At 37.4% G+C, this 23,894-nt stretch overlaps 1 protein-coding gene across 1 annotated transcript in view; it reads left to right on the top strand.

Annotated features, from left to right (window-relative positions):
- The window catches only part of LOC109095025 (polypeptide N-acetylgalactosaminyltransferase 18-like), a 101,310-nt gene that overhangs the window by 58,620 nt on the left and 18,796 nt on the right, over positions 1–23,894 (top strand). The window contains exons 7-9 of the mRNA XM_042761058.1: positions 15,888–16,073; positions 19,198–19,335; positions 20,663–20,758. Of these exons, the coding sequence (XP_042616992.1) occupies positions 15,888–16,073; positions 19,198–19,335; positions 20,663–20,758 (420 nt within the window). The remainder of the gene's footprint in view (positions 1–15,887; positions 16,074–19,197; positions 19,336–20,662; positions 20,759–23,894) is intronic.

The following is a 23,894-nucleotide window of genomic DNA, read 5'->3' as shown; positions in this document are numbered from 1 at the left end:
AGGCGTGGGGCCCTGAGAACCAGTGCGAGCCACCCTGAAAAACCAATCACTCAGCCTCAGAGGTTCGGGACATGGTGGAGACTTCCACTAGAGCACAACCCTCTCAGCGGCCCAGGCAAGCATAGCCACCATTTCTGGATATAAATCCCGCACCACTGGTTGCCCAGAAGGTGGCAGCGCTGCTGGATCATCATCTCCAAAAAGGTTTAGCTCATCCTCCAATGCAGCGATCGACATCAAATCTTTGACAGGAGCGCAAAAGGATAGAAGCGGTACCCCACGGAATGGTCCACTGTTCTTTGGGCAGCTCCACTGGCTGCAAGATGCTGGTGGAAAGAGGAGCCCTCCGTGGTTGGTTCCTCGGGGGGAATTCCTCACCGTTAGACCAGACAGACGACTGCCAGAAATAACCCCCCCACCCCACTGGTTCCTGCCAGGAGTAGCTCTAGATCTAGGCAGAGGCACTGGAATCCTGCCCCTTTGCAGGAAACAGTGCCTGGTCTGCATTCTCCCGCAATGAGAGCATGACTCATCCATAAATGCTTCCTCAGTGTGCTTAATGCCCAGACACGTGAGGCAGTGACACGTGACCATCAGGTAATGCCAGGTAACAACTGCACCCAGAAATGCACAGGTGGAAAGGCATCTTTAAAATGATGTCCACCCGTGAAAGCTCTTTTAAAAATTGCTTTTAAATGTACTGAAGTGCACAGAGGTGATGGCCGTCTGCAACATAAACAGTGGGTAGTGCAGCCTGATGTGTGCAATCCACTCGACACGGGAACCACCACCACTGAAGCACCATACTGTCAACGCTCGAGCTCCAAAGAGCGAGCTGAACTCATTCAGTCTCTTTCTCAAGCAAAAAGTCAGGAGCAGAATAGTATAACCGCTCAGCTCTGAAGCAAAAGCTGAGTATGCATTGCATCTGCTGCCTAATTATACTCACGCTGCGATCAGCGGCAGCTAGATGCAATCATTGCATGCCAGTGTGCATTGGCTTGTTTAGTTTACACTCAGAGTAGATTGGTCTCTCTAAAGCGAGATCCCAATTCGTTGGTCTCTGACATGATGTTGAGAGTGACCGACTGAAAGGGAACCTAATTTTCATGTTGGTGCATTTCATGTAAATTGACTTATTTACATAATCAACATTGTTGATTACAATTACAACAACGTTTCTGCTCCATTTGAATTGTCATATAAGAAGTGGTGGAAATGGCCAAAATTCACTGGGGAGACTTGGAGGGGGGTGGGGAATAATGGTAATTTTAGATGACCTTTCGGAAGTATTTAATTATAAAAACCTTTTTAATCTATAATAATATTAATCTTATTTAATATTTTCTCTAAACCTTCTTGAATATCAAGACAGGCACCTCGCAATTCTGGCCAAATTACAGATACACTGTGTGTGAATTTGCACATTATAATGTAATTTTTATTTTTATTTTTTGTACCTTGTCAATGCCATTTTTCTAACTTTATTAAATGTATGTCATCTTTTGTGTCAAAAAATGTATATTTATAAACTTTAAGAAAAAAAATTTAATAAAAAATAAATAAAATTAAAATAAGATTCAATCAGTCGAATGAAATCAGCATCAACATTTCCTCTTTGCACTAGGAGGTGCACAAATGTGGCATTAAGGAATATTTAAAGACTGTTTAATGGGGCTCAGAGGTGGCATGAATGCATTTAAATACATAATAACTATTTTATAAGATTAATGTTTTAAATAAAAAGTTTTGAATATAGAAATATTAAAAGAAAAATGTATAAATATAGCATTCGGGTATTATGGCCAATAACAAAAGGCAGCATTGCGCAGCTAACCATAGACACAAATATCCCGCTATGTTTTAGTACATATTGCGCTATGTTTATGTGCAAAACTTAGATCACTTTCGTAGGCCATTGAATGGATGAAATATAGAAATCACTGTAATTTCCCAAAAAAAAAAAAAAAAAAAAAAATAAGCAGTTGGAACTGGAATGCCGCCCCACCTCGAAATTCACTCCCCAGACTCCATCCCCCCATGTGACATCACCCACCCCCCATTTCCAGCCCTGCATATAAGTCACCTCAAATATTTGCCAAAGGTCTAAATGTCTACATTTGAATATTTATCCTTTATAACACTATTTTCTTTTACCAGTAAATTGCTAGATTTAGCTTTGCAAATCCTTTTCTATTTTTTTTTTTCTTTTTTTTTCTGAATTACAAATCCAACATTGAAAACTTATTTTCTGTGCCTTTTTTGGTTCCCAAAGCTCTTGCAGTACAACCCTATATTTTGTATCATCCATTCATATTTTTATTTTTTTTAATGCTGCTGATGAAAAGCAGCCCCATGGCATGAAAAATATATAGTTTAGTCATGAAACTCTAGATGGCACAGGTGACGATTTGTTAACGTAACAATGATATTCAGAGAGTTAAACGACTTGGCACAAGCTGATTGGTTCATGCTGCATATGCAGGCAATGAGCTTACTGCCTTGCATTTATATGGCTGGATAGCATTCACTAGAGATTCCTGCAGTGCGCTTTCAGAGTTTCTCTGAAACCCTCCACCTTCCCCAGCTCCACCTGTATAGACCTGCTATGGGTTATTTTATATGCTATTTGAGCAGCAGCAGTATGTCTTAAATACTCATGGCACCGTATCGCCATATGCATTTGCAGTAGCAAGTTACTGTACTTGCTTGCAGCAGCAGCAGTAATCTACAACTACAGCAATAACCAACAACAGCAGCAATTCAGCAGCAGTGTAGCAGATCTATTCTGCCAAGACCAAATACATTAACACTGTCATATGCATCACCATGCTAAAATCTTCAGAGAGTTTTCATGATTGAACTACCACTTTTGCTGAAGGTATGCTGTTTTTTTGAGGTGTTAGATTTGACCGGTGTTAGATTTGCACCACACATTTGCTTCACATATATATATATATATATATATATATATATATATATATATATATATATATATATATATATATATATATATATATATATATATATATATATTTTTTTTTTTTTTTTTTTTTTTTTTTTTTTTTTTTTTTTTTTTTCTGTGCCACCTTCCCCTACAGGGCAGTGTTATACAGGTGTCCTGATATGGTTGACTGTTGCACTTTTACTCTGTTTTCAGACACTGAACTCTCAAAGCGAACATTGTACTTTATGTGGCTGCTCTCATGTGTCTCCTGCTGTTTGTGCAAGGAGTTTCATAAAGCAACATTTTCTAGGCAATGTATGGGTGGTTTGATGCAGCTTCAAATACTTTATAATTTAAATAACATTGCCTGCTGGGACACATAAACACTCAGATATTATTTTCCTTACTTATGCCTTTATTTTACTTAATTTCAAACTTCATAAAATGACTCTTTAGTATTAATTTCTCATAGTGTATGCCCTTCAAACTCACAACCTGAATAATGAGTCATTATGAACTGTAAACCCCAATGTCCTATGGGGGGATTTTGCCAGAATACAAATGAATACATATTTCAGTTTATTTTTATAAATAATATTTTGTAGCATAAAATAGTATCTCTTTCATTTTCAGTTTCAGTGCTAGGAATAAAAATATATTTGACAGCAAAATGTCAATGTAGGTCTCGTAATTAAGTGATATTACTTAAGTCTGAATATTTATGAGGTGTAAAATATACTACCAGACAAAAGTTTGAAAGAAGTCTCTAATGCTCACAAAGGATTGTAATACCATTTTACAATATTACTGGTTTTACTGTGTTTTTGATCAAATAAATGCAGCCTTGGTGAGCAAAATATACTGTACTTCTTTCAAAAACATTAGAAAAACGTAACTATTCCAAACTTCTTCCTGGTAGTGTTTTATTTAGGCTGGAAGTTCGTCATTTAGTTAGAGAACAGGTCACACATCATAACCTTCCACCATTATAAATACTCTCATAAAATCGATTGCTCGCTATGGGGATATTAGCCTTCAACAGAACTCAAATATTCAGTAACCCTTATGTCAGTCGCACTTCAGACCCTGTTTTCTTTCCCTTCCATTTATATTGCAGTTTATTTGCCGGTTTATTTGTACATGTCTTTGCCTCTGTCCCAGCACAGTCTTAATAAATGTGCTGTACCTGAGCAGAGAGCCATTATAATCCCTAAAGGAAGCCAATAATAACCTTCAAGCACACTGTGACCCCAAAAAGTATTTAGACACTGCAAGGAATAGTTCACGCAAAAATGGAAATTTAGCCAACCAAGATGTACATGTACTGTACAAGATGTTCACCAGAATAGATTTGGAGAAATTTAGCATTACATCACTTGATCACCAATGGATCCTCTGCAGTGAATGGGTGCCGTCAGAATGAAGTCCAAATATCTGATAAAAACATCACAATAATTTACAAGTAATCTGCATGAGTCCATCAATTAACATACTGTGAATTAAAAACCTGCATGTTTGTAATAAATCCCTCATTAAGACGATTTAACTTTAACCAACTCTTCTGGCCAAGATATCATGAGTCCATAATCCATGTAGCAAATTAGCTCAAAAGGGAAATGTATGTAAATAATTACAATTAATTATAATTAATTACAATTATTTATATCAACTGCCAGTAGTAACTGTAGCAGAATTAATGTATATAGATGTATGTAATGTATGTATAAGAGCATGTAGCTTATTGGATCGAAAAGGAGTCAGAACCAGAAACTCATGTAATTTGTGCACAAAAGTATTATTTACTAAACACTAACAGAAAATTTGTCCTAATAAACACACATACAATCACTCATACATGAGGAAAGGGCAAATGAGACTACGGGGGTGCGTTCTGAATGACTGAATGTTATGAATGAGGGTCCCTACGCAGTGTTCACTGTTCCTTAATCCCTAAACATGAGATATCCGTTGAAGTGGACTACACTGACAATCACACATTTGGAATGCCCTGGAACGTCATCAAAGAAAGGCAATGACGGGGTCATGCAGATTATTATATAACATAAATAAATATTGTAATTATATAAAGCATAAAATTCACAGACTTGAGGGCAAACTTGCTGTCCCTGTCTGTCCTCTCCATGATTCAGCACAACCCTAAAATGGCTTCACTTTCAAAGCCATGACCACTCTCTCCAAGCACAGTAAAATATAATCATCAATCACGCTAAAGGAGAGAGTAGGGTGGCATTTCCCTCCCTGGTAATTTTCCCTCAGTGAATGGCATGCTTTTAAGATTTTTATGCTTGATAATGGGCCACTGATTGCTCTTCTCTGAAAGCATGCACAATTTTCTCAGAGACATACTTTTTCACTGTCCCTCGCTGGTTTGTGGATAAATGGAAAGTGAATCGTTCTGATTGCACTAGAAGGCACACAGAGAAACAGTGTGCTAGATTTGTTCATGTCTCTGTTTATTCCAGATTATGATAAACGCAATGAAAAGACAGGTTGCTGAGAGAAGGCAGAGGTGCTTTAGTCAGATTAGAGGCGCTACTACCTTTTACCTCATTTTATCCACAATTCCCACTGGGTTTTATCTGTCTGTATTATATTACGGCAGCAGTACGCCGACAATGAGATGGTGAGTTATATGTGTGAAGATTAAGGTCTCTGAGAGAAAGGCAATTTTTGAATCTACATGCATCAAAGATCACTGTTTCAAAAAAAAAAAAGTAGACTTTGTTTGTTGTTCTATATAGAGGTGGACGTAGTATGTCGTTAATCAGCGTTAAATGCTTAGTGGGTGAGAAACAAATGAATCACTTGTCTGTAGCCTTCTGAGGTGATAAACAGAGATTACAACATCGTGTGATAAATCTCATGAAGCATTTATGCAATATGCAGATGGAGTCCTCTCACACACTGAATCACTTGACGAAATAAAGGACATTATGTGGAACATGTAAGCGAATTAAAGTGTACCAGAGATCATATTAGCAAACGGCCTCCCCAGCACCACCTGCTTGGATCTACTACGGGGATCTTCCTCTCTCAAGCAGCAGCAGAAGCAGCAGCATGTTTCCTTTTAATCTTCCTTTTAAAGTCTACTTGCTCCACAGCAGCAGTGTAGCAGATCTTGTCCACCAAGAACAAAGCATTCTATTTACATTTACAAGATTTTACAATCTATCCCGAAAGCCTTCACCGTTGAGGATTCACCAGCCCCACCTCAGAACCAGTGCCCAGCCAGTCACCACCCCTGCTGCATTTAGTGTGCCTGAGCCCACCATGACGGAAGAGCCATCGCAAGAAGCGACTGAGCCTGCCATCGCCCTGGTGCCTGAGCCGATTACAGTGTCTGACTAGGTGTGTGAGCTGGCAACACCGCACGTGCTGGAGGTAAATCTCGTAGAATTCAAACATATGTATGTTAGCCCCGCCTACCCTCTCGCCACTGAGAGTGTTTACTGGACTTGGACACTGTTTTTTAGTTTGGAGAGTTAGAGACTTTGCTTACCCTAAGCCTGCCTAATTCTGTTCATCTGTCTGATTCACTGGTCCTGCCCAGCCTCCATCTCCCACCTCCTCTCCATGCTACTTTAAAAGACTTTTTGTTTTTGTTTGGATTTTGTGCATTTCTTCATTGCCCTCAGTCCTCAGCCACTCCTGCTGTCCAGTCATCTTTGTCACCCATCAGTACCTCTGTTTCACCTCCTCCAGTGGTGGGGCTCCATCATGGGCCTGCCGGGGGTCTTCGTCTCCTGGACCTGAGGAGCCTGTGGTCCTCAATTCCGGTATTGACCATTGGCCATTCGGCTTCACTGGGCTCCCTCGGTCAGTTGGCTCAATCAGGGTCGGACCTCCACTGTGGACTTGCAGGCTGTCCACTACTCTCTGGCCCTGCACCTCTTCGGCTATGACTCGCTCCACCTTCTTCATCGGTTGCTCTAGTGTAACCTCTGGCCTCTGGATCCCCATCTACATCTCGGGCAATCATCGCTACGGCTCAGTCTTGGCCGCCTGGATCCTTGCATATCTTCACCTCATCAGCTCTCTGACTGCATCGTGGGCTCCACCTCTATCTAGTCCCCATGTTTGTGTTCCCATCGCGCCCAGGCTCCTCCTTCCAGCGACGCCATCATGGAGCGCAGTCCTGGCTGTTGCCTGGGTCTCCACCTTCCCTTTCCTGCTCAAGGTTCCTCCCTGGTCATCACCTGTACCTCCTGGATTTTGTTTGTCGTTCCCCCTCGAACCCCCCCTACATCTCTCTGCCGGCATGCCTGCCTTTTGCCATTCCTTCATCATCTCCTCATCCTTCTTGCCGCCTCATTCTTCTCTCTACAGTGCCAGGTATCGAATGAGGGTTTTATTTTTTTATTTGCATTACAGTAGTGAGAATTATATTTTTCATCCAATATATATTTTATTTTGTCATCTCACTACAGAGTAAAATATGACATGGGCATGGATTTTTTTGTAAGGTTTTGTGGAATTGATCTTTAATAATATTAATATAATTATACAACAGCTTGTTCTGGTCTTCTAATTTGATTGGTTGAAAATAAAAATATATTTAATATATTTATTCAAAATATAATTATTTATTTTGTCATTTCATTTTAGGGTGAAATATGACCTCAACCTGGAATTTGGGGGACTGATATAATATATTATATAACAGTTAGTTTCAGTCATCTAATTTAATTGGTCGAGCGGCTGATATTTGGTGTATCATAACTGTGATTTTTTTTGTTTGTGTACCTTTGCTTTTCTATGTTCACAGCGTTGACACAACTATTTGCTTGCTAAAGCAAATCAAACTCCTTTGATCCATTCACCCTAACAGAGAACCTTTCTGAACATTGCTATGTAAACTTAAAGCATGCTTAGTATATACTCTCCTTTGGGAGGGCGTTGAGATGAAGGATGAAGGAAAACGAGAGTGTGTTGCAGGTATTTTTGCAGTAGGCCAAGGTCTGAAGGGCTTCGAGCAGCATTGTGTGAGGGCTCTTTCTGTCTTTCTGTTTCCAAAGGGAAACTGGTTTTTCTGATGGAGCACCTCAGAAGTTGAAACAGATGGCCTTTTCTAGTCTGAAATAAAACATACTGTAATGAGACTAATAAAGGGAAGACAGGTGCATGTGATAAACAACTAAGGGAACACATGAGGAACTGATAGAAACTAAATGGGGCAGGAGAGAGGGAACTGACTAAAACAAAACAAAGGTATATAACTGTGACAGTAGCCTTACGTTGTCTTCCAAACGGGATATATCCCCCTCCGAAGGGCACTTCAGAGTGAAAACAATCATGGCCGCCATACTGAAGGGTCATTGCAAACCGAAGTGCTCAAAACTGGCCACTTCAAAGGGCTCTTCGGAATGAAGGATTTCGAAGGGGACAACTGATGGACACTTCAGGCCCCCATGATCCTTTGTTCGACTTCACATATAAATGTATGTATAGTACAGAGGTGGAAAGTAACGAATTACATTTACTCGCGTTACTGTAATTGAGTAGCTTTTTTGTGTACTTCTACTTTTTAAAGTAATTTTTAAAATCTGTCATTTTACTTTTACTTAAGTATATTTGGTTTGAAGTATTGTAATTCGCTACATTTTAAAACACATTAATTACTGAGTAAAAAAATCGCTCCCTGGAAACTACTGCAGTAAATAATGGGCAGAAGGGCAAACTGGCGCTAAAATCACAAGAAAGATGCAGACGGACTAAACAGGCGTTAGTGGTGCAGACACCGCTGAAAACGAAACCCCGTCATATTCTGAAGTTGAACTCGAAGGAAATGAAGTGAACCCCTGGCCATATTTACGCTTTATTATGCAGTGTAAGTTGTGCTTACCTAGAGAGACCAAACTAGCAGCTTAAAAAATCTCGACAACACATCAACCCTTCGCAAGCATGTAGAGGTAAGCTAAATAACTGCATCGTTGCACTGGTGGTTAAAATGAAGCTTTGACATTCTAGCAAGAGGTTTTGCACAAATTAGCCAAAAAGACAGTGGTGCGGAGTGTGCGATATATACCGTCTGCGATAATATCATAATTGTTGTTTTAATGATGTATTTATAGTGCATTCTTTCACTGTGTGATTCAGTCTGCTAAAATGCATTTAGACTGAACACAAAATTGAAGAGGGGCAGGAAAATTACATATTAATATCATTTCATATAGTAAATCAAAATCAAACAAAGAATGCCGTCTTTTCCTCCAAAAATCATCATGATAACATACACACACACACACACACACACACACACACACACACACACATATATATAGGCTATATATAATTTTTTTTTATTTTTTTTTCTTACAACAGGTCAGTAAACAAGTTAATTAAGAGACTTGCGTTTTAGACACCATGTTGCCTATTTTTGCTCTATTTCTATTTCTACAACAAAAAATAATTCCAAACACAGCCACCAAAGCACAGTTTTGCGTCTCTGAGCAACATGATAGTGTTCCTGAATGAATCAACTGTTTAAATGATTTGGTTCAATCGCAATGATTCACTTATTAACAGGGACTTGCTGACACATACTGGCCATTTTAATTTCACATTTAAAGTATCTTTTGATTAATTTTTTTTTAAATAAATAATTTCTTATCATTTCAAATGAGTATTCAACATTTTATGTCTTGCATATCAAAACATTATTCATGCATTTGTAACTGCAGGTTAAATGCATTCTTGTCCTGCACTAAACAATGTGTAAATACATCTAAATGCCACTTCAAATGAAGCTTCTGCATTTCCTCTGCATTGAAAATATGAGTTTGTTGATACTGATTTGCCTGGTAACAGCCCAAACTGATTCCTTTAATTAAAAACAACTAGTTTGAGATTAATAGGCCTCAGGGGTGTCAAACTCAGTTCCTGGAGGTCTTCTACCCTGCAGAGTTTAGTTCTAACCCTGCTCCAGCGCACACATCATGTAGGTTTCAAATAAGCCTAAATGATTAGATTAGCTGTATCAGGTGTGTTTAATTAAGGTTATATCTAAACTGTGCAGGACTGTGGCCTTCCAGGAACTGAGTTTGACACCCTTGGTCATATTTTTTGCCCTCCCACTGTTAAAATGTAACTAAGTAATTTTTACTCTGAGTAAATTTTAAATGAGCTACTTTTTACTTTTACTTGAGTAGATTTTTAGACTGGTACTTTTACTTGTACTTAAGTAAAATTTCATTAATGTAATGGTACTTTTACTTGAGTAGAATATTTTTGTACTCTTTCCACCTCTGGTATAGTATTTTTCTATACTACTGTAATATTTATACGAGTTAGATTTGGTACATAATTATGTTCAAAAGGACATTGTACTTCAACAAAAATAATTTATCGGTCCATTCAAATGCTTCAGATGCATAGACACAATATACATTAGAAATACATATTACATTACATATACAAATATTCATTATATTTGATTATATATTATATTGGAAGTTAAAATTTATAGACATTTTAAGAATGATATAAAGTACCTGTTGAGAGTGTGTTGACACTCGGTGTATAACATCAATTTTCTATGCACATACTCAAACTACCCACTACTTTTACCAAAATGTATAAAAGAGCATGTATACGGTTTCCCACAATGCATTGCACCCAAACTGAATTTCTATTTCCAGAAATACACATGAACCACAAGTAATATCAGCAATGATTATTTAACAAATTTTTGGAGGACCTCCAAGAATTAAGAAAATTTTACTCAAAATCAGTAAATGTAATGAGATCATGTGACAACAATGTGGCATTGTACTGTTTTGAATGAACATAACATTTCTCCAACATTGTTTTTGATTGTCAATCACCACAATAAACTATTTATGTTTAATGGACACTAAAATGTATAATTTATATTGACATCTGTGCTAGTTTTGTGTATCTTATGTGACTCCACAATGGCCTTCCTCGCACATAATAAATCAATATTTAATGCCCACTTATTTCCTTGGAAATTAACTGTATAATAAGCAAGATAATGTACAGTCAGAAAGTCATAATCACAAAAATGAACCCTGAAGCTGAGGTGCTGACTATTCAAGTTTTACATACTTTTTTTTTTTTTTAATAGCAGCCAATATTCAGAGTGTACACTATATATTCTATAAATAGCAGCCAATATTCAGAGTGTACACTATATATTCTATAAATAGCAGCCAATATTCAGTGTGCACACTATATATTCTATTTCAGACATGGTTTCACTAGCAGTTGATTTTTCCACTCTTGCTATCCCAAACATCTCTCTGTGATGTAAGGTGAGTGCACTCCACTGAAATGGGGCACCCTTGAACAAATGTTTGCACTAGGAAATGAATGACATTTTGGTTCATTTGAACCAGTGTACTTTCCAATATATGTCATCACAGCAGAACAAATGAAAACATTTCGATGATCATTTGAGAGTAAATGTTGGCACACTGGTGGCTAAAAAAACAGCGAGACAAAAGTTAATACTGTCGAATGACAGGGCTGCTCTAGTCTAGGGAAACCGTGAGTATCTGTAAGAGGATCAGCAGGCAGAAAAGAGGGATAAAAGCAGGCGGTCACACATTCACACATATATACGCACATACTTGAGACATTTTTAAACCACCCACTACTCAGTTCAGTGCGCATGTTACTCACAGTAGAGCAGCGACTGTCAAACACTGAGTCTGACATGGGTAAATTATACAGGAGTAAATATCAGGGCAGTGCGATTGCTAATGCACACTATGGTCAACAATAACAATAAACATTTTTCAATTTAACAACTGCCACTTAAGTATATAGTAGTAAGTGCTTTTAATTGCACCCTTCTGATCTGGGAAACCATCCAAGCTGGTTGTCCTTGGACCTTTTGCTTTCAGACATCTTCAAGGGACTGAGTTTTATGTGCCGGGTGCTGTTTCCAAGTCTGCATGTCATTGGTGTGCCATTGTCATAGAAACTGCTGCTTTCATTGAAGGGTTACTCAGAATTCACTCAAAACAAGGCCTAATTGTATTCCTGCTTATAACTGTAGCCTGGTGCGATTTTAGATTTAAACTGATTGACTCTTTTCGCCCAATTCAGTCACTTCATAGAGCCACTTACCGAAATGTGACTGGTGTGTGTGCTTGACCAGCTCTCCTGTTCACTTAAGTGTGTGTTCAGACTGACAGCGAGTCAATCGCTCAAGGTCACCGAGTTACTGCACTGCTGGAGGCTAGTAGGCGTTCACACTCGATCGCTGTATCTGGCAGCGGATCGCTTTCGACACTCCCACAGGATTTGCTGCAATGTGACTGCTCATTTGCATACATTGCCTGTAAAAAGTTTAGAAATAATATGATTTTATGCTTAAAAAAAAACAGTAACAAAAAAGTAATAATGTGAAACATTACTACCATTTAAAGTAATTGTTTTCTATTTAATATATTAGGATAATTAATTCCTGTGATGTACTGTAAAGCTGAATTTTCAGCATCATTACTCCAGTCTTCAGTGTCACATGATCCTTCTGAAATCATTGTAATATACTGATTTACTACTCTATTTTATCAGTTATTATTTGTGCTCAGTTATTAATAATGTTTCTTATTTTTATCAATGTTCAAAATATCAAATTTGGATTTTTTTTTTTTTCAAGAATCTTTGATGAATAGAAAGTTCAAAGAACAGCATTAATTTGAAACAGCATTAATCATTTGTAAGATTATACTGTAGATATAGAGTCTTTACTGTCACTTTTGATTAAATGAATATGTCCTTTAATACATTTTTCAATTTATTAAATATGCATATTCAAAAATATGTATATTCAAAAATATATTTAAATTATATATAGTGTGTGTGTGTGTATATATATTATATATATACATCTATATATATATATATATATATATATATATGTGTGTGTGTGTGTATATATATTGTAACAATATTTCACAATATTAATGTTCCCTTTTAATGGAACGCAATGCTGCATCATGACATTATGACGCAGTGTCTCATTCCCTTTCAGGAAACCAGGGTTCTATTCAGACCTCAGAAGACATTTTTACAGTGTTTTGACCAAATAAATGCAGCCGTGGTGAGCATAAGAGACTTCTTACAAAAACATTAAGTATAAAAATAAAGTTAGAAACACAAAGTCTTAATTATTCAAATCTTGATAGTGTCAATTGTTCAACTTGAAATTGAAACAGAATCTGCAACAGTTGCTCATGTTTCTGGGAATTGAAAACTCTCATTGAAAATGAATGACTTCATGTGGCTTCAAATGGCTGTTGGAGTGAACGCTCTTTTAAAAGTGAGCAATACATTGATGGGGAGTCCTGTCTGTGCTATAATGACAGCTTCATCTTCCTCCCCACAGTGAGAGCCGAGTGCACCTGCTGGAGTGAAGCATATTGGGCATCCTTGATAGCTTCTCCCGCTCAGCCTCATAATACACTCAACGCAATCTTGATATCTTTCCTCTGGCTTCAAAGTGAAGTCCTGACCTCTTAGATTGTCATATTTTTCTACAGACTATGGTTGCTGACAATTGGCTGACCATAACAGCGCCTTCAAAATGCAGTTCTCATCTTTACAGGGCAATGGAAGTTTTGTCTACATATAGATAGAAGTTGGGTACATATTTTATTGTTGTTGTAAGAGCTTTTTGTCTTATGTAACTTTATCATTTTAAACGATGCAGCTTAGCTTTTCACCAATGCACTCTTATGTTTTGGACAAATCCTTAGATTAGGATACTGCTGTGCTGTTGTCCCCAACATAGTTTTTAAAGGCAGGGTAGGTGATTTGGTTAAAAATATAAAAAAAAAAAAAATAAACACTAGCTTTCTAATCTATTTGTATTCTATCTGTTTCCTTTTCATTTATTATACAATTAACAAAAGCAAAACGACCTCTAACACTAGCTTGCTTTATTCTTTTTCTATTCTATCTGTTTTCTTTTTATTTATTATATTATTATTTTTTTTTAAACCTTGCTACGTGTACTGTGTTAAGCTAACTGTTATAGCACTTGTTTAGCATTGCTCTTTTGTTGATTTTGATTGCTTCCATTGTCCTCATTTGTAAGTCGCTTTGGATAAAAGCATCTGCTAAATGAATAAATGTAAATGTATATTGTCTGTGGAAGATGTAGGACCATAAAATGTTCATCCAATCATATCCCTTGGACCGAGGGCTATGATAGGCTGTCCTACCTGCCTGACAACGTATTTATTTGCATATATCCATGCACCCTGTAGACTCCATGCAGACATGATACGACATCAGCACATCAGCAATCATACACTTTGTACTGTAATGTTTTCTCACCGGTGAATGAGACATGAGGTAATCTGATAGTGGTGCATTCAACCTCCCACCAATGCCGTCTCTCATTGTGTCATGTGTTTTGGAGGTGTGGTTTTGGAGAGTGATTTCCAGGGAGGGTGGAATCTTCTGCTTTAAAAACTAGCTTGCTATTGCTAGCCTCTCCGAAATCGTCTACCCCATCTTTAAGTAAACTACTAAGGCTTCATTGGTCATTTAGCCTGTTTAACTAGGTTTAATATTGTTGCTAGTTGCTGGTGAGTATGAGCCAGAATTCATTGTTTTTTATTATTATTATTATTATTATTATTCAGCAGACAAACACAGTAAAATCAATTTCAAGACTTACCCAGCACCTCCTTGATAAATATGTGACCTGCTCAGTGACAGATAAATCCAAAATACTTGGTAAACTGAGAGAAATGTCTATCATTAAAAGTCAATAAATAAAATAAAATAAAATTTTATACAGAGATTATACAGATTACACTTTTTAACTTTTTTGTTTTACTTTGAAGTACATGTTAAATCATTTAAATCACATTTTTTAAAAAATTTTTGTCATGCTTTAGAGAAGAGCACTTGTCTAAAAATATAGCGCATGTAAAGTATATTTTTAACTGTAGTTGTATTGTCCAATGTTAAAGTTAATGTATTTCAAATGTACTAAATTGCAACTGCATCATTACAATGTTTAATAACAAATATATTACAGATATATTAAATGCATGACACACAACTTTCAACAGAAAACAAAAAACATGTATGTAGCATGTTTAGTTTAAAATAAATGCTTGTCAGCACATTAGACAGTACACTAGCTATATTTCAGAGATGTAAATAATTAATTACAAATTAAAATATGCTTATTACTTAAGTATTACTTAAGATGTAAGTTTAACTTGTAAGTCTTACTTGAGTGGGTCAAAATCACTCTATTTAAACCACAATACATTTTAATTTAATTGCACTTAAGTATTTTGTTTCAGGAGTAAGTGCTCCTTTTAAAGGTTGACTTAACTTTGCCTATTTTTTACAATGGTATAATTAATTAAATATTAAGAACTATTGGAAAAATCTATTTGATCTCATTTGATCTAAAAATTGACTATTTAATCAGTATTTGTTTGTGTCCTCTGATTTGTGTCTGACAATAAGCTGATGGTTTGCTTAGCAACATGTTAATGAAGATCTATTTGTATATTGCACAGAGTTGCTGTCTGTATAGTGTGTTCCAAATCAGTCACTTATGAGCTTCCATCTGTGTTAGGATACTGCCATAGAAGACAGCTGCCTCTCTCGGTTTTTGAACCAAGTCAGTGTTCACATGCCTGGGTACATTCATTATCTTATCCTTATTTTATTTACCGCACAAACCACGTATATTAAATTCCCTTTCAGGCTCTTTAGGGTCTCGTGTTTTGGTCTTCTTAAGAGGTTCAAATGAGCTTTAGTCTTAGTGTTATGAAAGATCTTCATACAAGCTTCTGCACTTCATCTACCCCTCAGTCTGGTCCAGCAACTAGATCTGTCTTGCCAAGAACTGGGCCTCTTTTATTTCTCAGCATGAAAAAGCTTTTTTTTTATTTAGATTCTTTGTGTGTATGTGCAGGTGTGGCAGTGTGGAGGAAGTGTGGAGGTGTTGCCCTGTGCCCGTATCGCCCATATTGAGCGCGCCCACAAACCCTACACCGAGGATCTCACTGCCCACGTGCGCAGAAATGCTCTGAGAGTGGCTGAAGTGTGGATGGATGAGTTTAAAAGCCACGTCTACATGGCCTGGAACATTCCACAAGAGGTGAGTTCTATTATGTAAGCTACTGTACATACTGCTGGAAAGTCATGTTGACATTTACATTCACTTAAGTAGCAGTTGCTTTTATCCAACATGTCTTATAAATGAGGAATGAAAAACACAATTCTTCCAAAGGAGACAAAGAAGAAAATTTGCAATTCAAGATTTAGGGGTTAAGTTTCATTGTTTAGTATTTTAATTAATTTGTGTCAATAATCAAACGAGAATTGAAGAGTTGTCTATTTAGATGTTTCTGTAAGATTTAAAGGGTGGTCACACTACAATTTTCATTGCATTGACTTAGCTCAAATTTGGTGAACTCTGCCTTGATTGATATGCGACTGACTGATATGTCATGTGACATTTTAGTTAAATTAAATTAAAAAAAAAAAAAAAAAAAAACTGCAAACTGTAAATCTGCAGTGCTGCAGTAAAGTAGATTGCATATGTTTACATTCTGGGTGTATTATTTGATTAATTATGCTTTGTAACGGACTGGGCATGACAATGAGGTTGTAGATTCAAGTGCAATATTTATTAAACTGATCGTAGTCAAGACAGGCAGGGTCTTTTTAAAAAAAGACCCTGAAGGGTTTGACATAATATATGGCTGTTGCAGTGTTTGTAGGAATTTCCCATGTTCAAAGTCCACATGACCATGGCTATAGATTTATCGACTTTATTTTTCCCATAAAAGCAGATAAAGCCATTTGTAAATTTAATGTGTCTGAGTTTCTGGTCTCATCTGCTTCCAGCTATTTATTTTTAGCTATACAAAACAGCCTACTTCTGCATTGGAAAATAAGGTGGATATGATTGTTCTGGTGACATATGCAATATTCCACCATCAAGGAACAGTGGTCGTGAATGTTCTGGAAAGTGCCTCATTGTGATAATAGCACAAGCTCCGCTCATTCATAGACCCCAGCAGTCTCAGAGGAAGCATAGATGTATGAAAAAGTGAGTGTGTGTAGGAGGGTGCAGATTTTATATGGCAGCATCAGTGGCTTGAATCTGATGTGGGTAGAAATTGGCATCCAGTGTAGCGAGACAAAGAAGGTGTGAAGGGAGCTCTTTTGGGTTCACTGTAGACAAGGTATGCTGCAGTATTCTGGATCATTTTAGGGCTTTTTACTACATACTGGAAGGCCAGACAATGAGTTTACCTTTACCTTTTTTCCACATATTTATCCTTATTAATTAATAATTCATGATACTTGTAAAAAATAGCATGAGTTATTAATTGAAATGTTTAATTGATTGATGGTTAATCTCCTTACTTATGCTGCCCGTAAGAAAATGTTTTCTTAAATGGATCTCTGATAAACTGTCAACCGTTTAAGAAAGGCATAGGGTGATATGTGATTTTCTTTCACTGGAATATGTTACCTGAAGGTTAAAAGGGGAAATGGATATGTTTTTATCAGACATGGAACCTATTTATGAATCTAAAATAGATGCAAATATGAGGATTTTTGTTGTTAATTTTAAGACATTATTTCATGTATTTATTTATTTATTTAGGTATATGTATGTGTTGGAATGCACTTTTTGTGATCTGTAGTCATTGTTCTTTTGCTTTGTTAAAATAAAGAATTTTTTAAAAAGTGTACTCACATCTACTCACATACATACAAGTTTTAAGACAATTATGTTATTAACACATTACATTTTTTTCAATAATTACATTGACATATTTCTTGAAAATAGTATAAAAGTTCTCAAAGTCATTTAAAACCAATTTACTGGCTGAGCTTGAACAGAGCATATTTCTGAAAGTCTGATATAACCTTTTATAGAAATACTTTCTAAAAATACTGTACATCTCAAATATTTATTTATTTATTTTCAGTTACCAAGTTAAAACAGGAATAGGAGTGACCCATAAAAACTCTGTTTCCGTTGTCGGAAATAAAGATTATGCCCACAGTCAGTACTGTACAGTCATAGATAACTTGAAGAAAAAGAAAAGCAAATTTGATTATAAAGACTGTAGAAAAGTGATTAGAATGCATAGAGAAATACAGTTGTTATTGCCTGTTTAGCAGTCATTACCTCATTTATAGTTCTCCAGCCCTCAGCTCTGCTTCCAACCATATGTTACAGTGCTCCATTTATTTAGGGAGCTTTGGCCCTGCTTGTGCATTTATCAGCGAGACAGCAATTAAGATCTGGTGAAAGCGGAAGGCGTTGTGAGATTGCAGCAGATTCCCAGACCCAAGCTGAATGTTGAGAGGAGGGAAAGGGAGAAAGGGAAGTGACTGCTGACGCAGGAACAAAGACATGACTCTAGTGTGCTGAGCAACATGAACTGAGATGTTCTTTTTTTATTTCAAATCCAGTGGTATGGAGCTCAATGCTGTATTTTCTTAAATCACTGCTATAATATGGCAATTCAGCCTGATTTTATATTGCCAGTCCGATAATCTCTTCCTTACTTGTGAGGACGAAAGTTTGTATGGTATTATGATTATCGTCACGACTAAAGGTCATTTGTAGTTACAACATGCAGTGGAAATATCATAAATTCTGTCATAATTAACTCACCCTTATGTCCTCTTTACAAACCTGTTTGCATTTATTTATTTCTAAGATATTTTGAAGAGTGTTAATAGCCATATTTTTGGCCCTACAGTAGAAGTCAACGGGAACCAAAACCAATGTTTTGTTAGTGAAATTCTTCAAAATATCTTATTCCATTTTGAGTGGAATATCCCTTTAAGAAACTGGCTTTTGTTATTTAACTGACAAAAGACTGGAAATTATATAAAGCACACTGGAAAAACCTATAAATGTATTATAGTTAAAACTTATTTTGTTTGAAACCTCAGTTTTAGAAAGGAAAATAAAGTTTCTTAATGAAGTACCAGTTGTTAGATGTAAGTGCATAGCAACCAGGGACATTTCAAAATGGCAACATCTGCTCAAACCAAAATAATGAAATTATTTAATATTACCCTTATGTTCACTTAATTATAATAAAAGACAGTTGTCATTACTTGATTTTTACTGGCATGCTAATGTATTAAGTTCACAGAAAAGTAAATAGCAGGCAATTTGTCTGGCTTAATCATTTATAAAAAGAAAATTTGTCTCTATCTTTATTCATTTGTTTGTGTGTTATCAGGACTCAGGGATAGATATTGGTGACATCACAGAACGGAAAGCACTGAGGAAAAAACTGCAGTGCAAGACCTTCCGCTGGTACCTAGTGAACATTTATCCTGAGATGAGGATGTATACAGACACCATCGCATATGGAGTGGTGAGTATTTGTATTAAACCCAATGAAACAGAAGCAGGCATAAATGCTCAGCACATGAAAAGAGCAAATAAAGAGTTCAGATACTGTGCAAATAACTGTATATCTTGTCAGATAGATTCATTTCCCAGCAGTGCAGTGTTATCAAATTGTGGAATCAAATTGTGTTGAAACCCTGCATGTGAAAAGATTAGTCCAGTCAGAGCAGTGGCAGTAGCAAGACAGTTTCTCTTCACACGGCTAATGCTTTAACCGTGGCTCCTGTGAGCGCTGAATAAGCTACAGCTCATTGTGAATGCCCAGATATTGTACCATTGAGGCTGGATTTGAGAGCAGCACTCACCACGTGTGACACCCACTCGCTGTTCCGTCCAAAGCGTCTGAAGAAGATTTTCTTTTCCAGCTTGCTTGACAAAATGATGCCTGCACAATGCACCGCTAGCCATCGAAACGCACCCGTACTGTTTACATTAGCCATGCAAGTGAAGTCCTAACATTTCATTCGCTTTTTATTTCCTACTAGACTAAATAATAATGCACTTTACTCAGTATTGATGCAGAAACTGATGCAGGCTGTTCTTTCTGTGCTTGATTTCATCATATGTGTTTTCATAGTTGCAATTTAAAAGGAAGAAACTGTGGAAAATAGGTCATCCTTATTGAAATGAATTCTCGGAGTAAAGGGCTCAGAAATAGCTCTCGCCCTCATTACTTTACTCTGAGTGACTGCATTTGATGAGCCTGTCAATCATGTTGGCTGGAAATTCAGCACGCAGTGATAAAAGGCACAGCAGTTATTCAGCTGAATCCAACAGAAAATGCCAAAACAGAGATATGATCCATTGAAGTCCTCCGCTAGGAATTCGGTTGTCACTGATACAGCCATGTGTTTAAACATTATTTTCATTAGACGTAACAGTTGCAATACACTTTGAAGTCTATGGAGAAAAATTGTTTTTGAGGCTCTCCATGAAATGATTTTACTAATAGGGTCTTTATACGCTGGAGGTAGAATCAGGTAAACAGAAAAGCAGCAGGTTTGAGTTATTTGTGGAAGGCGTGACAGTACCGCTCTTCTTCTTCACCAAGGACTTTGGCTAGAATATAATTTAGATGATTCATGAGTGTGCATACACTTATGAAAATGAATTTTATAATTAGAACCTGTAATTAGGGAGAGAACTGAACCGCATTACGGTGCAAGTGAGAAACAGCCTTGAGTTTTATCTCCTGTATGTGAAAGAGAGGGGCGACAGCAAAAAAATGACATGCACTTGATTGACCACTTAATTCTGCTGATGCTAAACTGTCAGTTTTATTTTTCTCTCAGCTGAGAAACTCTCTGAAGACTGACTTGTGTCTCGACCAAGGGCCAGACACTGACAACATTCCCATCCTTTACCTTTGTCATGGGATGACACCTCAGGTGAGTTGCCTGTCTCGCTCTGTTCACCTGCATCAGTGGAGTGACTGTGACATTGGTTCTCTTCTCTGCTGGTGTTTTATTAGGGCTGTCAGTTGAATGCATTAGCATGGTTAATTCTAAACAAAATGACATAATAAAAATTTACACAATTATGCCCCCTGACCTGTATATGTGTATATATATATATATATATATATATATATATATATATATATATATATATAAAAAAACACACACACACACACACACACACACTGATGAGCCATTACAATATGACCAATAACCTGTAGGACCTCTTTTAGTACATGGCATAAGTATTCATATCCTTAACTAAATATTTAGCTGAAGCACCTTTACAGTCTTTTTTTGTTTAATGCAACAAGCTTTGCTCATTAGCATTTGGCAATTATCTGCCATTCTTCTCATCTCTTCATGTCTCAAGCTCTGTCTGGTTGGATGGGGGCAGATACACATTTTCAGGTTTCTCCAGAAATATTTGATTGGGTTCAAGCTCAGGCTGTGTCTGGGCCACTCAGGGACATACACAGAGTTGTCTATAAGCCACTCTTGCTGTTTGAAGTTGAACCTTCTGCACATTCAGAGATTCTGAATGCTCTGGACTGGGTTTTCATCAAGGCTATCTCTATATTTTGCTGCACTGAGTGTTCCTTCTACTCTTACGAGTCCCTCAGTCCCTGCCACTGAAAACCAGCCCCACAGCTGCTACCAGCACACTTTACTTTTGGGATGATACTGTACAGGTGATGAGGAGAGCTGGTTTCCTTCAAACATGATACTTAGAAGTGAGGTTCATCAGACCAGATAATCTTGATTCTCAGAGTCTGAGGGTCCTTTAGGTGCTTTTTTGTAAATTCCAAGCGTGTTTTCATATGTCTTAACTGAAGAGAGGATTGAGTTTGGCCACACTGCCATAAAGACTGGCTTGGCGGAGTGTTGGAGTGATGTTTGTCCTTCTGTAGATTTCTCCAATCTTCCCATATGATCATGGAGCTCAACTAGAGTGACCATCAGGTTCTTGGTCAAAAAACCAAGAACCAAAGCCCTTCTCCATCAGTTGCCCAATTTAGCCAGGAGGCCAGCTCTAGGAAGAGTCCTGGTTGTTTCAAACTTCTTCCATTAAGGGGAACAGAGACTACATGCTTCTGTGACCCTTCAATGAAGCAGAATTCTTTTTCTGAACTCTTCCACAGATGTGTGGCTTGATGCAAACCTGTTTCTGAGCTCTACAGACAGTTCTTTTGACCTCAGTGCTTGGTTTTTGCTCTGGTATGCATTATCAGCTGTTAGACCTTATATTAAGACATGTGTGCCGTCCCAAATCATACCCATTCAATTGAATTTGCCACAGGTTAACTTCACTTGAAATGTAATAACATCTACAAAATGAATGCTCCTGAGCTAAATTTTGACTGTCCCTGATAAGGGTATGAATACTTATGCAATGGAATCATTTTAGTTTTTTTATTTTTAATAAATTTTTTTTTTTTTTTTTGCTTTACAATTATGGTGTATGGAGTGTAGATTGTTGTTGGGGGGGGGGGGGGGGGGGGGGGGGGGGGGCTAATTTAAAGCAGTTTAACATAAGGCAGCAACAAAACGTGAAAAAAAATGAAGGGGTATGAATACATTTGTAAGGCACTGTACCTGACAACTGTCAGGAATTGTGCTATTGGGATAATGTTGCCTAAAGTGTCAAGAAAACATTGTCCACAGCATAACCGGCCTGTGTTCGCCCAACAGTGCATCCAGGTGCCACAGCCTCTGTTGATAATTGGCATATCCAAGCTCAGCCGTCGACAAGATGTATCAAGAATCTTGATTTGTCAGACCAGGCCATATTCTTTTAATCATCCATGGCCCAGTCTCAGTGATCTTGGGCCCATTTCATGCATTGTTGGCAATGGCGTGCAGTTAGCATGGGGTCCCGGCTGGGTGGTTGACTACACAGGCCCATACACAGAAGGCTGCGATGAGCTGTGTGTTGTGACACACTGCCCTGGTCACCACTGTTGAGGCTGCTGGTGATTTGTCATACTGTGGCCCTCCAGTCACTGTGAACAATGTGTACGCACTACAGCAACATGCAAATAACCCACAAGACACGCCACTTCTGAGATTGAAATTCCGAGGTGCTGTGCCATTACAATTTGTCTGATAAATCGGCAGCTTTTCCCATTTTGACACTGAGCACTCTACTGACCGAAAGCCGGTCCTCGGGTGGTATATATACTGCTCTGTGAACTGCACCTGCAGCACCATTTGGCTGCCAGTCATTGCTCTAGGCTGGGGGTGATCATAATGTAATGACTCATGTACACAATTATGACCCCTGACCTGTACATACTGTATATATATATATATATATATATATATATATATATACACACACACACTGATAATCCATTACAATATGACCAGTAACCTGTAGGACCTCCTTTAGCCCAGCAGCCTCGCGTCGAGTCATTGATTTGACGAGGTGGCATAAGGTCTCCTGGGGTCAGCAGGTCCTCCACTTACCGTAATGTAATGACTCGGTATATATATCAGCCTACATGAGTATACTGTATATATGCTTATAGTTGGACAAACTTATATATTTCACTTTATATAAACAGTTGGGTGATAATATAGTTGCATTTTGTGCATAGTTGAGATTTGCTATGAAGTACATGTCGCTTGTATGTACTGTATGTTTGGCCTATACACAGGTGTGCAATAATACAGTTTAAATAATGTGCTGAGAAGGAAATTTGACACTAAACTGATTAGATTAGCACTGATGAATGTGTTTAAATGTTTTAGTGTAATGTGTTTGTTAAATGTCTATAACTATTTAAAAACAGAAAATTCATATAGTTCCGGACACCAAATGCAAAAACCTTCAAAATCCTTTTTTAGGCACTGGTGCACAAAATACATCACACATTTGTTACACATTTGTGTAAAAGGTCTTTGGTATAGTCATCATCGACCTGATGAGGAAGGCAGTGTTCTTTAATGTTCAGTAGAGTTCGGGTTGTCTTGACATGGTAAGCTTGTTTCAAAAATGCCCTGCAAAACCCACTTTAGTGGCTTCTTTCAGGAGAAAATGATGTTGTTGACCAAATAAACTCTC

The sequence above is a fragment of the Cyprinus carpio genome, chromosome A7 (genome assembly GCF_018340385.1).
Source record: "Cyprinus carpio isolate SPL01 chromosome A7, ASM1834038v1, whole genome shotgun sequence".
Lineage (NCBI taxonomy): Eukaryota > Metazoa > Chordata > Actinopteri > Cypriniformes > Cyprinidae > Cyprinus > Cyprinus carpio.
This window is presented reverse-complemented; position numbering and strand designations above follow the sequence as displayed.